Source organism: Poecile atricapillus, chromosome 34, assembly GCF_030490865.1.
Source record: "Poecile atricapillus isolate bPoeAtr1 chromosome 34, bPoeAtr1.hap1, whole genome shotgun sequence".
NCBI lineage: Eukaryota > Metazoa > Chordata > Aves > Passeriformes > Paridae > Poecile > Poecile atricapillus.
In genome coordinates, this window is record NC_081282.1 from 875,502 (window position 1) to 890,369 (window position 14,868).

Here is a 14,868-nt window from a genome sequence, read left to right on the forward strand (position 1 = left end):
GCTCCAGAAATGGGAACAAAAGGGAGATCTCTGGAGAAAATTTTGCTGGGAGATGCTTTAGTTCCTTTAAAGCCACCAAGAGTGCAGCCCCTCATGGACACAGTCTGTGGCCACAGGGAAGCTATAGAGAAACAAAATGAGAAGTGGCACAAACAATGACAATTTTTTTGCGGAAAATACGGAAAACAGAAAGAAAGGGAAAAAAACCCACAACCAAACAAACAAGAAGTATCAAAGATTACTTTTATTACAAGTGATTTGCAGAAATTGGCCAGCAGTTTAATGTTTTTGAAACCATCCAGTCATCAGTGTCCACACTGCAGCCTTGAGCTCCTGGTTCCTCAGGCTGTAGATGAGGGGGTTCAGGGCTGGAGCCACCACTGAGTACAGAACTGACACTGCCAGATCCAGGGATGGGGAGGAGATGGAGGGGGGCTTCAGGTGTGCAAATGTGCCAGTGCTGACAAACAGGGAGACCACAACCAGGTGAGGGAGGCAGGTAGAAAAGGCTTTGTGCCGTCCCTGCTCAGAGGGGATCCTCAGCACGGCCCTGAAGATCTGCACATAGGAGAAAACAATGAACACAAAACAGCCAAGTAGCAAACACGCACTAACAGCAATGAGCCCAAGTTCTCTAGTATAGGAATTTGAGCAGGAGAGCTTGAGGATGTGTGGGATTTCACAGAAGAACTGGTCCAGGGCATTGCCCTGGCACAGGGGCAGGGAAAATGTATTGGCTGTGTGCAGCAGGGCATTGAGAAAGGCACTGGCCCAGGCAGCTGCTGCCATGTGGGCACAAGCTCTGCTGCCCAGGAGGGTCTCGTAGTGCAGGGGTTTGCAGATGGACACGTAGCGATCATAGCACATGATGGTCAAGAGATAAAACTCTGCTGAGATGAGGAACATAAAGAAAAAGAGCTGTGCAGCACATCCTGCATAGGAGATGTCTCTGGTGTCCCAGAGGGAATTGTGCATGGCTTTGGGCACAGTGGTGCAGATGGAGCCCAGGTCGCTGAGGGCCAGGTTGAGCAGGAAGAAGAACATGGGGCTGTGCAGGTGGTGGCTGCAGGCTATGGCACTGATGATGAGGATGTTGCCCAGGAGGGCAGCCAGGGAGATGCCCAGGAAGAGGCAGAAGTGCAGGAGCTGCAGCTGCCGCGTGTCTGCCAGTGCCAGCAGCAGGAAGTGGCTGATGGAGCTGCTGTTGGACATTTGCTGTGGCTGCACATGGGAACCTGTTCATGAAGAAAAAGAACAGTGACAAGTCAGGAGAGGGTGCTTTGAGCCAAACCTGGGCCATTCCCTGTAGAATGTCCCGCTGGGACTCACCCACCTTTGTTCCTGCTCTGGGGAAACCTTCACCCAGGTCCCTGCCTGAGCTCCAGCTGTGCTGGGTGTGCCAGGAGCAGCCAGGCCTGTGCCTGGGGGCTCTCCAGGAGCCATCCCTGCCCTGCTGCCCTGGGTTTGTGGCCATGTGGCAGAGGGACAAGGCTGGAAATTCAGGATTTGACAGGGGAATCACTCCTAATGCAGAAAGGCTTGGTAGCATCTGCACACACAATTCTAAAGTAAGGCAGGAGTTGGTTTTAGGAATTGTTCTCCTGCCCACACATCATTCCTGGTTCTCTGAGGTCAGAAATCCCCAGCTTTTCTTCTGCACTCAGAGTTTGCCATTGAGAGATGTGAGAGGCAAAGGATTCCCTGTGGCTTAGGGAAGGTGAGGGGCTGGATGGGCTTGTTCCCAACTGCCCTGGGTTTGCACCTTTGGCTGGAATCAGAGCACAATCACACTCCTGTGTCACCCTGGCATAAACCAGACCCTGCCCAGAGCAGAGGGATCCCTGAATGTCTCACCCTCTCTAAAGGTCTCTGGGCAAGGTCTCAGCACCCTCCTCTGCCAAGGACACTCACAGCTCCCTTGGCAAAGCCAACAGCATTTCCTCAGCTGTGACATCTCTGCCCTTCCCCGTGGGACATTCAGGGAACTCCAAGAGGCTCTGGCACAGATTTGCAGCCAGGAGGGCAGCTCAGAGCTTGGAAGGACACAGCAAGGAGATCCCCAGGTGTGCCCGTGATGGGATCTCAGGGAGGGGGCTCAGCTCATTCCCCTTTCCCATGGACTGCTTTGCCCACAGCCCCACAGGTCACAGGGAAGCTGGGACACCCCATTCCCATGGACACACCTGCCTGGCAGCAATCCCAAGGGCAGGGCCTGACTCAGCTGCTGCAGATGCCAGAGGCTCCCTGAGAGCCCCAGGTAACAATGACAATAGCAGAGCAGTGCATTCAGGCCATTTAGGAGGCTCCCAGCAGAGAGACTGAGCACACAAAGTTACAATTCTGGCATCTCTGTAAATGTTCCAACATTACTTTGATAATCCTGGTGTGTCCCTTTCAACTCAGAATGTTCTGTGATTCTGGGATTACAATTCCTCTTCTGCTTCTCTCATCACCCTGTTGTCTATAATCAAAAGAGAAAAAAAAAGACAAAAACCTTTTGCAACAGTGTTAGAACAGTAGAGTAAAGTAAAAACCATCTTTACTGGAAGCTTCCAGGTGTCCCAGTGGGGATGTGGCACACCTGGCCCCTTATTTCAACAATTTATTAAGGTTGATTAATTAGGATATTTACCAGAAACATTCAATAGGAGATCCATTGCCCCAATTACACACCCCTCACTCAACCCGCTGGAGTAGGTCCAAGGGTTTCTTTGCCCTACTTTTTGTTATGACTGCTCACATTCTGGTTAAAAACCAAAATGTTCTTCTTGTAGCTCCTCTTTCTGATGATAAGACTATACAGTATTTCAGAAATCTATTTAGAACGTCAGTTTATGGTTCTAAAATCTAAGAGAAAGGTTAGGAAATGTACTAGAGCTAAATCAGGATAATAGTTATAGAAGTATATAATTGTAGTTTAATAGAGTTACTTAAGGATCATGATTTTACAACTATACAATAATAGTTGACAGATCTAAAAATATATTAAAAATATATAAAAAGTAAAAATCCTTTTGTCATCATTGCAACTTTCCCACCCTGCTTAAAGAAAGAAATTGAAAACAGTCTCAGGAAATCTCCTGATCTTTACAGCAATCCCAGTCTCACCTTCCTTTGGGAAGTGTCCTCCGGAGCTGTGTCCAGGCAGGTCTGGAGCTGGGAGCAGCCCTGCCCCACACAGCCCCTCTCAGCAGCAGCCCCTGCCCTGCTCAGGGTGGCTCCTTCCCCCCACAGCTTCTCCCCAGCGCTGGGAGCAGCTCCCCGGGCCGGCTGAGAGCTGTCCCTGGCAGGCAGCAGAGTCCCTGCCCCAGCACAGCGCCCTGGGCTGCAGGACCCTGCTCTGCAGGACAGCCCTGGGCACCCCTGGCTGCTCTACACAAGGGACAGGCAGAGAATGTACTCACAGAGTCTGGAGGCACTGGCATGTTCCAGCTTTAGGAGATGGCTCCAGGAGCTGCAGCTGCATTGTCCTGCAGCCAGAGGCTTCCTGTGTCAAGGGCTGGCAGTGATTCTGCCCCAGGCACTTCTCAGCACCTTCCCAGCCCTGACTGATTGAAGCTCTCTGTGCCTCTGGGCTGTGCCCGGGGTGGCTGCAGGCAGTGCCCCAGCCCTGCTGGGCTGGCAGAAGAGCTGCTCAGCAAGAGAAATGTGCTTTTGAAGCTCTTCTTGGTTTCCAGGATTGCCCTCTGTGCCAGGAGCCTGGCCCAGCTCAGCAGCACAGACACAGCAGCAGGACTTTAATGAGCCTCGTGGGGCTTTGTGCTGAGGCCCTGAACATCAGTCCCTGAGAGGGAGGGGAAGAAACCTCTCAAGAACTCCAAGTCAGAATGGAAATCCAAAGTTTCTTTTACTTTTAATGGGTCCCACTGAGGGACATGACTGAGAAAGTGTCCCCAGGCCCCAGGCAGAGCAGAGAACTGCAGGCACTCATGACAGATGGGGACAAAGAGAAGCCAAGTCTTGGTGCCCTGGGCCACAGCAGCCTCTGTGCCACCAAGGGCTGTGAGGAGACACCTTGTCCTGAGGCCCTGGGGCCTCCTGGCACAGCCCCAGCAAGGCTGGCCACTGTCACCCCCTTGGCCTGCCCTCAGCATCCCCCCTAGCCCACATGCCAGTGGCCTCAGGGATCTGCTGGAAGGAGTCCCTGGGGAGCCTTGCTCAGGAATGGCCCTGGGGGGCTCCTTCATGCTCCCAGCAACTGCAGCTTCTTCAAAGGACTTTGGCTTTTGTCTTGGAGTCTTTGAGAGTTTGTGCAATCCTGGCCTCCAATTATCTGCTGTAATTAGTCCCTTGAGAGGCTTTGTCAGTAACAACACTCAGTGGGGCTCATTAATGCTTCAAGGTACTTCAGGTTCTTAAGGTACTTTACTTTTTCCTTCCCACACTGAGTCTCTGAGAAGTTTGTGCCATCATGGCCCCAATTATCTGCTTTAATGAGTCCCTGGGGAGCTTTCCATTGACACTCAGTGGGGCTCATCAATACTTTGAGATACTCAGGGCTTTTTCAGCTGCTTTGGATTTTCCTTTCCACACTGAGTCTCTGAGAGGTTTCTGTGCAATCCTGGCCTCCAGTTCTCTCCTCCAAGGAGTCCATGAGGAGCCTGTGTTGGGGATGGACCTCAGTGGCACCCATTAATGCTTGGAGAAACTTTGGCTGTTTTCCTCTGACTTAGACTCCTGGAAAGGTTTGTGCAATCTCCCCTCAGGCCCTGAGGTTCCAGGGCTCATCTCCAAATGCACCATGGGGCTCATTAAGATCAAGCAAGTCCTAAAAAAACATGGCTGTGCCTTGATTTCCCTCTGGTGTGGTGCAGTTCTTAGGAAAATTCCCTGCAATAGTTATGGAGAAATACTTCAAAGAACTTCTAAGAAATATGTATTCCTATTTTAAAGGGTGTCTTTTATTCCTGTTCTCTTTAGAGCAGAGGTGATTGCAGCATTCAGTGATCAATATTGATCCAGGGTCTCTCCTAAGGAGGTCTGGCCAGGTCAGAGAAGCTGTGCCTTGAGGTCTGACCCAGTGTGGACAACCTTGCTCCACCTTCCCCAGCCCCATCCTGTCTCTCCTCACTCCCCTGGGACCTGCTTTGCTCACAGAACTGGCAGCACTCAGGCAAAGAGGGGTTTTCTTCTTTTATTTTAGCAATCTAAAACTGCTGAGTTTCCCCATGGAAAACAGACACCCTCCTCAAGTGTGTGCCAGCCCAAGGTGCCACCAAGGAGGTTCCCCTTCCCCAAGGCAGAACCAGGCAAGGAATGTTCAGACACACAGGGAGTTCTGCAATAAACACAAATCCAGAGTTGGCTGAAGGCAGAATTAGAGCAGCTGCTGAAGGACAGACAAGCTTTGAACTCCTTGCAGCTGAAAGCACCAAGTGGGTGGTTGGGAGGTGTGTGAGTGAGCCAAGAGTGAGGGAAGGGAAATGCAGAGAGCCCTGGAAGTGCTTCTGTGCAGCCAGGCTGTGGGGAAGGGCACTGCAGAGCTGCCCTGGGCCAGCTGTGAGGGTGGATTATCATCCCAACCTGCACTGGGCCATTGCAAGGGGCTGTTGCCATGGACACTGCACTGACCCCACTGTGCCAGCCCTTTGCTCAGGGCTGCTGTCACTGCCCAGAGCCAGAGGGGATCCCTTGCTGGGGGCTTGTGCCACGGCCACCTGCCCTGTGCCGTGCTGGCTGCTCAGGTGTCGTGGAACCAGCAGCAAACGCCACTGCCAGGGCCAAAGGTCAGCTCAGCCAGACAGAAAGGGTCAGTGCTGCCACCTGTTTCCATGGCAACCCTCCCTGGGACACCACACCTGGGTCACCTGTCCTGGCAATTGCCATGGAAACCCGGCTCATTGGAAATGCAACGGTGGACAAAGGTTTTAGTGGGGCCTGCCACAACAGGACAAAGGGTGGTTGTTGCAGTGTGTTTCTTGTTCATGGTCTGTTCTGTTATTGCCCAAGTTGAAGGTTTGGTCCAAATGAGACCCTCCCACAGCACATTGTCAATCTACCCTGAGTCACCTGTAAATTCTACCTTAGACCCACCACATGCTTGGAATTCCACTTCAGAAATCCCCTAAACTTCGATGTTTAGGGGATTAGTTAGTCCATGTGACTTCGATGTTAGTCCATGTGACCCAATTTCCCCCCCCTACCTCCCTCATTGGATGATGATTTTGTGAACCCTGCCTTTTGCCCTCCTCAGGATATCTCTGATTAGCTGATGCTTTGTACCCTCCCTTTGAACTACCTCCCTATTTTAGCATTTTCTGTCTTTTGTCCCCAAGATTCCCCAGAGCAATAAATCCTCTGTTATCCATTCCAAAAGACCTCCCTCTTGTCCTTGTCTCCTCAGAGCACAGACTGACAGCCCAAAGCCACAGAGCGAGTGCTCCAGTCACACCTGGGGTCATCCTGCTCCTGGGCTGTGACCCACTCCTGGTGCGGCCCAGAGTGACAGAGCCAGATCAGCTCCAGCCCAATGTGTCACAGAGTGACTCTTGCCAAGGAACTTTGTGCTGCTGTCACTTCATATTAAATCTGGTTTTTGCTGCTCCCTTGCTGGGGATTTTTCAAGCACTCTCAAGCCCTCGTTGGTGACAGGGTGAAGGAGCCCTGGCCCAGGCTCTGGCCCTGGGGGACACAGGGATGCTGCCGGGGGGTCCCTGTCCCCCTGTCCCACCCCCACGGCCCCAGCCCCGTCCCTGTGTCAGGCTCTGGGGTGGATCTGATGGAACATCCTCTGGGGGAGGCTGCGGCACCGGGGGTGGGGGAACCCGGGGGGACAGGGGACCCCGCTGTGCAGGAGCAGAGTTGGACTTCTCTGGGGGGAACTGTGAGGGGGGCTGGGATGGAGTGACCTCCCCAGTGACCTCACATTGCCCCCTGTGATGTCACACAGACACCTGTGATGTCACACAGACACCTGGGATGTCACACTGTTCCTGTGATGTCACACAGACACCTGGGATGTCACACTGCCCCCTGTGATGTCACAGCCCACTCTGGACAGCCCTTGTGATGTCACAGAGCCAACTCTGGTATGTCATCCTGTGATGTCATACAGCTGTGCTGTGATGTCACAGAAGACTGTGATGTCACAAAGACAGCAGATATTATCACAGTCTACTGTGATGTCACAGCCTGCTCTATGATGTTACACAGCCATAATCTGATGTCACAAACCACTCTCTGATGTCACAGAGCCACCCTCTATGATGGCAGAGTGTGCTCTATGGCCTTACACCCTCCTCTGTGATGTCACAGCCTGCTCTGTGCTGTCACAACCCCATCAGTGATGTCACTCAGCCCTCTTTGTGATGTCATACAGACACCCTGTGATGTCACAGAACACACTTTGACCTCACAGCCAGGTCTGTGATGTCATACAGCCATGCCATGATGTCACAGCCTGCTCTGTGATGTCATATATCTAATGTCTAATGTCACAGTCCTCTCTGTGATGTCACAGCCTGCTCTGTGATGTCACAGAATCCCCTCTATGATGCTGCAGCTGCTCAGTGACCTCACACAACAAACTCTGTGATGTCCCAGCCCCATCTGTGACCTCACACAACCCACTCTGAGCTGTCACACAGCCCCTTTCTGACATCCCAGCTGCTCTGGGGCTCCAGGACACAGCCCCAGAGGTGCCGCTGTGACACAGCCCCCTCTGGGACATCGCACAGCCCCTGCCAGTGCTGAGCCCCTGGGAGCTCTGTCTGGGCCTGCTCGTGTCCCTGAGCTGCCCTGGCAGGGCCCCAGCCCTGCTGGGCTGTGCTCAGGAGCTGCTCCTGGCCAGAGCTGTCTCTCTGCAGCGCTGCCCTTGCCAGGAGCTGCCTCTGGGCCAGGAGCCCGGCCCAGCTCAGCAGCACAGACACAGCACCAGCACTTTCATCACCCTCTCGGGCCTTTGGGGCTCTTTGCATCACACTCAGTCCCTCAGAGTGTGCTCCAGAAACTTCTCAAGAGCTCCAAGTCAGATGGAAACCCTGAAGTTTCTTGTAGTTGAAATGAGAGACACGAGTGAGAAAGCGTCCCCAGGTTCCAGGCAGAGCAGAACACTGGAGGCCCTGATGGCAGCTGGGGACAAGCAAGGGAAAGGTGTCTGTGGTGCTGAGCAAAGCTGGATGTGTTTCAGGAATGCCAAGGGCCAAGGGCTGAGCCCCAGCCCCTGGCAAGGCAGATGCTGTCCCTCCCTCATTGCTCAGGGCTCTTCCCGGGCCACTGGCATGTGGGGATGTGCAATGCCAAGGGCAGCACCATGGGGCGGCCCCTGCCAGGCTGCTGAGCAGGGACAAGGAGGCAATGAGGCCCCAGGGCTGCCAGGGTCACTTGTCCCCTGCTGGCCTCAGGCCCAGGGCCAGCAGCCATGGCCAAAGGGCTGCACAAGTTGCCTCTGGCAGGGCCTTTCAGCTGCTGCCCATCCCTGTGCCCTCTCCAGCCCAGGCTGCCCTACGGTGTTGTGATAGATTGGTATTGAAGAAAACAAAGAGAAACACCTAAGGATGTTAAAATCGCTGGCAGCTGATGGGAGTTTGTCTCCTAGCCAACAGCTGGCCATTTCTAAGAATTGACAGCAGTTTTAACCAGTGAAAAGTGAGATCAACCTGTGAACAGCACCTTAAGCCCTAAGGCTGGGAATTTCTTTGTCTCTTGGTGTCCTGGCTGTGAAAGGTAACTGAGCTTTAGCTGGCTTCCCGTCCCCTGCCCAGCCCATGCGGCCCGGGCAGGGGCTGGGCTGGGCCTGCCGCGGCTCCCGGCCGGGAGATGGGGCCTGCGGGGCTTGCCCCGGGCTCTGGCCGGGCCAGGCCGGTCCCTGCCTCGGCTGCAGTTTTTGCTGGGACTGAATTCACCCCAGAGACTGCCGAGGAAAGAAAGAAAAAGCTCTTGACCTGCGGCGGGCTGAGACAGTGACCACACTCTCCAGAGCAGCCATGAGGAATCTTCCATCGCAGACAACTCCAGCCGCTGCTCCAGCAGAGATCACAGAACCATCTACAAAGCCTGGGCAAGATTTTAACCTTTTCATTACCCAGATGAGACTTGCAGATTAATCCTTTTACCCAGAGAGAGAAAAAGAGAGGAATCAACATGTAAAGAGACTTTATAAACTATCAGAGACAGTAAAGTAAAGAAAAGAATTAAGCTTCAGAAGAGGTAGAGAATAAGGAGATGCTTTAATTAAGCTGAAATATTTTTCTGTTAAAGTTATGGAGATGGACAATAGTGTCCTGAGAAAACTCCTTTAATTCATGACAGAGTATATTGGGAGGAATAGAGTGTTCGAAGTGTGGATTTTGAGGAAAAGGTGAAAGTAATTGTGATACAGTGAGGTGCTGGGACAGAGGGGAGAAGTAATAGTTGAAGATTTGAGGCCATTGTAGAGGCAAAGAGAAAACTTCTGTTTCCAGGAAAGCTCACAGAGACAGATGAAGAGAACTTTTGCCTTTGAATAACTCATCCTTAAAAATGACATCTCTAGACTCATGGCCCATACACACCTCAGAGTGATGTGAAATGGGAGGAGTGAACTGATGACAGATTTCTGTGCAGCTGGCATCACATAAATAGAAAGCTATAACAGAAATAGTTTTCTTGTGAAAAACTCCATAGATTAACAGAAGAAGACTTCTGTTTCTCTACAAAGGCTGATGAAAAGATTCTTTCAGGAACTGGGGATTGTTTATGCACCAAAGTTCCAAGTTTTTTTGTCTCTATATTGTCATGTGAACAAGAGAATGGTTGGGTAGTGGGGGATAAAGTGGTTTTCTGGAGGTTTATTCTGGTGTTCTTATTCTTTTAGTTTTGTTAATAAACTTTATTTCTTTTAAGTTTTAAGCCTGTTTTGCTCTTGTTCTAATCCACATCTCACAGCAAGGAATAAATAAGTTATCTAGTAATTTTTTTAGTTACTGCTTTAAAACCACAACAATATAGCAACATAAATCTCCACAAAATCCCAAAAATTTATTTAAATCTCCTTAAAAATTCCAGTAAAAATCCACAAAATTCCAGAAACATCCCAGAGAATTCGACAAAAATCTGACAAAATTTTCACAAAATTCCATAAATCTCCACAAAAGCTCGCAAAACTATTTAAATCTCCTTAAAATCCCACAAAATTCAAGAAACGTCCCACAAAATCCCAGAAACATCCCACAAAATTCTCCAAATCTTCTCAAAATCCTACAAAATTCCACAAAATCCACAAAAATCCCTCAAAATTCCACAAAAATCCCTCAAAAATTCCACAAAATTATTTAAATCTCATCGAAATACCACAAAATTTTACAGAAATACCACAAAATTATTTAAATCATCTCAAAGTCTCACAAATTTCCAGAAACATCCCACAAAATTCCACGGAATTCCATAAACCACCTCAAAATTCCACAAAATTTCAAAAAAATCTTTAAATAAATTTTAAAATATCCTCAAAATCCCAACAAATTCCACACAAATAGCACAAAATTTTAAAAAAATCTCACAAAAATTCCTCAAAATTCCCCAAATTTCCTCAAAATCTGACAAAATTTCACATAAATCCCTCAAAATTCCCAGAATTTCCTCAAAATTACACAAAATTTTACAAAAATTCCACAAAATACCCTAAATCTCTTGAAAAAACCAAAAAATTCCACTAAAATCCTATAAAACTATTTAAATTTTCTAATAATCCAACAAAATTTTTTAAAAATCCATTAAAAATCAAAAAAAATCCACAAAATTCCAAGAAATTTCCACAAAAATTTCACAAAATTATTTAATTTTCACAGAAATCCCACAAAATCCCACGAATTCCAATATAAAGCCGACAAAATTATTTAAATCTCCTCAAATTCCCACAAAATTCCAGATGAATCCCACACAATTCCACAAATTTCTATGAAATTCCATAAAATTTCTACAAAATTCCATAAATCTCACAAAATCGCACAAAATTCCAGAAAAATCCCACAAAAATTGCTCATCATTCCTCAAATTTCCTCGAATTCCTACAAAATAATAGAAAAATCCATAAAATTCTAAAAAATCCCACAAAATTTTTGAAATCTTCTCAAAACCTTACCAAATTTCTGGAAACATCTTACAAGTTGTCCTCCGATTTCCACAAAATTACAGATAAATCCTTCAAAATTCTTGAAAAGCCCCAAAAAATTCAGAAAAACCCTACACAATTATTCAAATGCCCCACAAAATTCAAGAAAAATCCCACAAAATTTCCACAATTTTCCACAAAATTCAAGAAAAATTCCTCAAAATTTTTCAAGTCTTTTCAAAATGCCAGAAAACTCCACAACATCCTCAAAAATATCCCACAAACTTCCAGAAACATTCACAAAATTCTTTAAATTTTCTCAAGATCCCACAAAACTCCAGAAAAATCCCACAAAATTCCCTAAATCTTCTCAAAACCCTACCAAATTTCAGCAACATCTCACAAAATCTCCACAAAATTCCACAAAATATAAGAAAAATCCCTCAAAATTCTTCAAGTCTTTTCAAAATCCCACAAAATTGCAGAAATTACACAACATTCAAAAAAATCCCACAAAATTCCAGAAAAATCCACAAAATTCCATAAATTATCAAAAAACCCTACGAAATTCCAGAAACATCTTACAAAACCTCCTCCAATTTCCACCAAATTCCAGAACTATCCCACAAAATTCTTCAAGTCTCCTCCAAAACCTGCAAAATCCCACAAAAATCTACAAAATTCCAGAAAAATCCCACAAAGTTCCAGTAAAATCTGATGAAATTGCTGGCGTTCAGGAACACTCATAACCACAGAATGATTATTTGCAGGTGCTTTATTAAGGGATCTGGGTGTCAGGGGTTCACAGACCCAAATCTGACCCATCTTGGTTTTCAGCTGAACATCTTTTTATTCTCTCTTGTTGTATAATTTACATATCAATTATTAAACTTCCCCTTCTTACCCTCATTACCTAACCCAAATTGCCAGTTTACACCAAAATGCACCTCAGTGCTGCTGCTGGTGTCTGCTCATGTGTCCCCTATGCACAAAATAACCCCACCAGCAACCAACCACCTCATCCCCAATACCCGTACCTCGCTTACAGTTATTTATTTTAGAAAGAGGGGGGAGACAGGAGAGGAAGGGGAAAAAGAAAATAGTCCCCCCCCAAAAAATGTCAGAGCTAATCTTTTATACTTTGTTATAGAAAATGGAGAGCAAAACCATCCTTGAGTTCCTGACGTTCCTGACCATCTGGATGCTCCTGAAAACATCAGCTGTGGAGGCCTGGCCAGTAGCACAGCCCCAGGAGAACGTGTGGATCACCCTGGCAAAGACTCTCAAACAAGACCACGTGTGCTTGTCCATGGGCAGCGCCACCAACCCTCTGTCATCCTGCCTGCCCCAGTGAAGGCATCCATGCCCGCATCCAGAGACCCCAACACGCGGTCCAGGAACTCCAGACTGAAAAGGAGCCCCAGTGGTTTGAAGACCTTTTTGGGAGCTGGGGACTCAAAGGATGGGTTGCCTCCCTCCTCAAAAACATTTTTTGAGTTTTCCTAATTATTATTATTTTCCTACGTATGTTTTCATGTTTTAAGAAGTTATTAGCCAAATCTCTGGGAGATGCCTTTTTAAGAAGTAAAGAAGGGGGAGTTGTGGGGGCCAGGAAACCGGCTAATTCAGAGATCCTGGCCCTCCCTTGGAGGCAGGGCACTTTGCTCTAAGGGAGAGAAAAGTATCAGTCCCAGCAATCTTTGAGTTAGTTATGTTAAACTGTTACACTCCATTGCTGTTCTCCCCTGCCATCCCACCCCAATACCTGTATCCCAGTTTCCCCCAGCCCCTCTCCTCCCCTATAAATTCCCCAGGTTTTCCCCTGTTCCAGAGAGCTGCTGTCACTGGCTCCCTTGGCCGAGGGCCCGGCTGTAATAAAGGCCAGTTCTCTGCGGAACGCCACACAGCGCTCTGCTCTCTCCCTCCGTGTCGCCTGCACGCTGCCGCTGAGCTGAGCTGAGCTGAAATCACTCGCCGGGCAGAGGACGTGTCTGTGCCCCGGGCAGCCCAACCGCGGACCGCTTTTCCGGGAGTCGCGGCACCCCTGCCACCTCCACCGCCGCGGCAACCTATGAGAAAGCACAGCTGGGTTCTGCTCAGGGCATTTCAAACTACCTGGGGTGTTTGGGACTTGCCCTTGCAAAGGCAGCATCTCAGGAAAAGTCCAAGTTTCTCTTCATGGACTCCCAGGATGTGTTGCCTTGGAAGGGACCTTAAAGCTCCTCTTGTTTCAACTCTCAGCACCCTCAGGACACCTTCCCCTAGACCAGCTTGCTCCAAGCCCCATCCAAGCTGGCCTTGAACCCTTCCAAGGGTCAGACAATCACAGCTTCTCTGCAACCTGTTCTATTCCTCCCAGATCTAAAATCATACCAAACTTAGCAGCCTCAGAGACAGATTTCTATTCAATATCTCCATTTATCTAGGAAAGAAATATGGCAAAACTTTTTTACATCTGACTTTGCAAAATCAACACGAGCTCTTCAGAAAGGGATGCCACCCACTTTTCTTATCTTTGCCCATTTGGTGGAACATTTGCATTCTGTTGTTGTTTGGAGCAGTATTTTAATGTATCTGGCTGAGGCTGCTTCAAATAGTCCAGCGAGATACCAGGGGGTGAGGGGTGGAAAACTGAGCTCTTACACATCCAGTACTTCTGCTGTTGGAAGTCTTCAATCCCACCTCTCTGCTGGGATGAAATAGGTGCTACTCATCCAATTGCTAAAGTATCGTGCATCAAGCTGACACTATTTGAAGACTTCAAAATAAAAAAGCCAATTTAAACAAACCTCTGCTCCTTTCCATTTTCTCTGTTCCACAGTTTAGGACAGAAGACAGGAGAGAAAGATTGTTTTGGCAACAATGCTTTCAGGACTCTAAAAAGAATATCAAAACCACTCTGCCACACTCTCAGCTGCTGCAGCCCCAAAAAGCACTGGCTGGCTTTGCTCACAGACTCACAATTGTGGTGGCATTTCTAGCACACCACAGGACAGCGATGTTTTTTCTTTTCTCCTGGAAATACCTACAGCACTTCTGGCTAGCAAGGCAAACATGAGCCTCTTTTAGTGGCCCTTGAAATTGGACATGTGAAATGAGGTACACAAAGCCACAGGCCAGCTGAACCTGGGATCTCTGAATGGGTCTTCACATTCTTCCCAGGAAGATGAATGGCAATCACTATTTTGGCAGAGAAACTGCATCAGCTGGCAATTTGGTGTAGAAAATGTGTTTTCTGTTCCTCTCACAGCCAAAACTCCTACCCATTTCTTGGAAGTCCTTCTTAGATAAGGACCATGTTCAACTGAGTGACAGTGAAGCCAAATGGCAATCCAGGAATCAATTGTCCTGTACACAATCTCCTCCATCCACGTGGAAGGTTACTCACAGGCACACAGGAGGAAGGAAGAAACCCAAATGCATCATTGGACATAAAGTCAGACGTGTTGAGGGATGAAGAAATCTTGCAGAGCTATGGAAACCTGCCCTGAAAACCCAGTTCAGGAAGAGCCTGAGCTGTTTTGTGCTTCTAGGCCTGAAGATGCCCAGGATCTTTTTCAGATGCTCAGCAGGCAGCAGGATTGTGCCTGAATCTGGCTCTGGAAATGCCAGTGCCTCAACTGAGAGCTGTGGCAATGATTTCCATTGCATGGAGAGGGGCCACAGTCCTGCAAGAGTCTTTCAGCAGAGCAAACAGCAGCCTGGAGGGTGGGCAATGCTGCATCTGTACCACTGCATGCTCATCCTTCACTGTAATGCAGAGCTGCCCCCAAAGCTGCCATGGATCACGTTTTAGATTTCTCCTGTTGGATATATTTTGGAGAAGTTGTTCTAGGTGG

General features: G+C 48.4%; 1 protein-coding gene across 1 annotated transcript; it reads right to left on the minus strand.

Annotated features, from left to right (window-relative positions):
• Nucleotides 1–279: 279 nt before the first annotated feature.
• On the minus strand, nt 280–1,212 carry LOC131590715 (olfactory receptor 14J1-like). Its single transcript, XM_058860986.1, has one exon. The coding sequence runs from the start codon at nt 1,210–1,212 to the stop codon at nt 280–282; it is 933 nt and encodes a 310-aa protein (XP_058716969.1).
• Nucleotides 1,213–14,868: the final 13,656 nt, after the last annotated feature.